The following is a 3,402-nucleotide window of genomic DNA, read 5'->3' on the forward strand; positions in this document are numbered from 1 at the left end:
TTACAGACACTTAGCTTTGGTGGTGCTCTTGGGTAGTGTGCCTTGCATTAGATAAAGGATTATGGGATCTATCCAATAGGGTACCACAGGCACCTCAGTTTGCATGATCGTCTTTGGAGGCTTCGAGATGCTGGGATGCTCGAGGGCATTTGTCCAAGCATTGAGAGCGCTGGGAACTTGAGATATCTCAAAGTCAATGAAGTTGGATAGTATCTCCTTAACTGCTCTAAGGTACAGGACCATTCTCGGGTCTTTTACTATGTATTGCCCATTTACCTGATGGACAACAAGCTGGGAGTCGGTCAATATGTAGAGGCGTTCGGCTTCTACTGCTAGAGCTGCCCTAAGGCTAGCCAGAAGAGCTTCATATTTCACCTTATTGTTTGAGGTTGAGAAACAAAAAGTAATGGAGTGCTCGTATGTTGACCTGTCTGGGCTGCGCAGTACCACTCCAACTCAGCTGTCGGCTTCTCCAGAGGACCCATCCACCTTCAACAACCACTAAGAGGCAAACTCTGGTGAATTATATTCTAGGATGTGATGGGTCTATAGGGAAAATACTTAGACTACTAGAGGTGTTGGAGGCTTTTCCTGAGTTGGTGGTAAAGGCGCAGCCGACTCGTCGCTGGTGAGGTTGACTCGATGAGGAAGTCGGCCAATGCTTAAGCTTTGATCGTCGCCCTTGGCTCGAACTGCACGTCATGTTCGCTGAGTTTGACTAACCAAGCGACCATCCTTCCAGAGGTTGTGGGACTGCCAAGTGCTTTCTTTAGAGGCAGATTTGTCTGGACAATTATGTAATGGGCTTGGAAGTAGGGGCGGAGTCTCCTTGTAGTGGTGATGAGGATGAAGATAGTCTTCTCTATGAGAGGATAGTTGAGCTCACCTGCTTTAGGATTCGGCTGACATAGTACACGGGCTTCTGGATGTTCTCTTCCTTTTGAATTAGAATGGAATTGATGGCTTTAGGGGAGACGGCCAAATACAGGTACAAAGTGTAAAACCCCGATAATTTTTTGAATGATATATTAATATGAGATTAATTATGATATATGGATATTTAGTATGATAAATATCATTTAATAGTATATGAGTATAATACCATGTGTTTTGGGTATGAAGGAGTTCAAACAGGAGAGAGAAAAGAGTCGAAACATGCACAATGACCAGACTCATAAAAAAAACTAGTAAATCCCAGTCCGGTCGACCGTCGCGGTCGACCGCAGCCCGGTCGACCGCCACGGTCGACCCGATACCTGCAGTTTGTTTTTATATATATGAGTTTTTTCATGTTTTTCTCAGTTTTCCTAAGAACCCTAACAACCACAAGTTTGATTTCTTGGAGAAGATTGGAGGCTTTCGAGCGGGATTTTTTCTTGGCTTTTGGCTTTTGGCTTTTGGAGTGGAGATCTCTTTCAACCTTGCTTCGAAAATATTTTTCGATAATCTCAGGCGAGTATCATCTCTGCTAATCCCCCTCCCAGTTTTCAAAATATTTTTTTAAGAGATTTAAACATGTTTTGTAGAGCCTAAATGACTAGATTATGAATAAAAGACAACTCGTTTGTATTATATGTATAAAGATTAGGTCTTTTCACGCTAAAAAGGTTGAGAACGAATTTTACAGATGTATTTAAGATCTGAAGATGATTTTGAAACGTGGTTAATCTAAAGAAAGAAGTTTGATACATCGTTTTGAACTTTTATGCATGTTTTAGGGTTTTGAATATAAATATAATGCATAAAATCATGGTTATATATGTTGATTTTGTTTCTAGATATTTCAATCTGTTGTAACATGTTTGTATGCAAGATTCATGAAGTTTTTACCATGTTTGAATCACAAAAACACAACGTGAACACGACACACACAAAAATTTGGAAAAACTGGATTTTGGGCTCACGGTCGACCGCCACAGTCGACCGCGTGCAGGGCAGAGAGCTGGGTATTCTCACCGCCAGTCTGATGTTGGCATGTGTATGGTTTTGGTTTGATTTCGGTTTGTCGAGCGTTTCTCTCGACCTTGTGATGATTAACTACAATGTTAAAACTTGTTAAATACCTGGGATGATGGTGAACTTCAGATGTGGACACGCACACCGAGATACATGCACTTATGCTTAGTTTGTGTTAAATTAACACACTTTTGTCACAAGTTAAATTTATAAATACACATGACTAGTATTTGATCTTTCACGTATCCGGAAATAAGGAGATGAAACCTATTACTGCAGAACGATTGAGTAAAAGTATTACAATAATATCGTTATTACATGTATCTGGAATAGGGAGATAATAAATCCTTTGCCGCAGAGCGATTGAGTAAGAGCATTACAAGAGTATCGCTATAGCACAAGATGATGCACACATAGATATTTGATCAGTTGTAAGTTTTACTTCCATGATAGATTACCCGCGAGTAGGGTATTTCCTTTGAGATTTTGGCACACCCGTTATGGACGGCAGTTGTATTCGTTTTGGTTTGGTTGACATCCTCTTATATTAGAGCAGGCTACTCGGATGTAATTCGAGATGATGTATTTATTCTTTATGTTGGAGATTTGAGTATGTTTGCTTGACTATTTATTTTTCATAAAGAGCTATATGAATGATTTGATATATGTAAGTACTGACTCTATTTTCTTATATTCTCCTACCCTTTCCCCTGGGGAGAGGTAGTGATGATCTCGCTAGCGCTTTGACGCTCGTTGTTTCCCCTCTTCCAGGCAGTGAGTTCAGCGCACGAAGAGTCGCAGGTTGATGGGACTTCTTAGTTGTCCATTTAGCTACTTATTATACTTTGTAGTTATTGTAGAACTCCACATGTAGTTGATTATTTTCAGACTCTTGATTGGTATTTTAGTTTAGAGTTGAGAGCTTTTGTGAGACTTTGTTTATTTGACTCATTGTATTTGAGATCCAATTTATACTCAGAGATATTTCTATTCTATTTCAGTTGGGCTCATTATTAATATTTCTTATGCTTCTTCTGTGTATATCCAGTGTTGCCTATTTCTATTTTTGCATGTTTGTACCTTCACCTATTTATTGTTTCCACTAGAGAGATAGTGATTGTGATGGTGAAACATATCGTAGCATTATGGTTGGTGCTTGGCAGGTTTGATAATCCGGGTTTTATCTGGGACTGCAGCCTTGTGTGAACCCTGGGGCGTCACACAAAGTCTCCCCTCCTACTGGTTGGCTTATATGTGGGTTGGTGCTCAAGTATGCCTTGAGGTCTTGAAAAGCCGCACTACATTCGGCCATCCAACTCATGTTCTTCTTTAGTTCCTTGCTTCCCCTCAATGTCTTGAAGAATAGGAGGCTCCTCTTGGTAGATTCGGAGATGAAATGACCCAACACCGCTAACTTTATGTTCAGCTTCTGAACATCCTTTAAAG

General features: G+C 40.3%; 1 protein-coding gene across 1 annotated transcript in view; it reads right to left on the reverse strand.

Annotated features, from left to right (window-relative positions):
- LOC109826574 overlaps positions 1–243 on the reverse strand; it is a 1,149-nt gene extending 906 nt beyond the window's left edge. Inside the window, exon 1 of the mRNA XM_020393603.1 lies at positions 85–243. Within this exon, the coding sequence (XP_020249192.1) occupies positions 85–243 (159 nt within the window). The remainder of the gene's footprint in view (positions 1–84) is intronic.

The sequence above is a fragment of the Asparagus officinalis genome, chromosome 10 (genome assembly GCF_001876935.1).
Source record: "Asparagus officinalis chromosome 10, Aspof.V1, whole genome shotgun sequence".
Taxonomy (NCBI): domain Eukaryota; kingdom Viridiplantae; phylum Streptophyta; class Magnoliopsida; order Asparagales; family Asparagaceae; genus Asparagus; species Asparagus officinalis.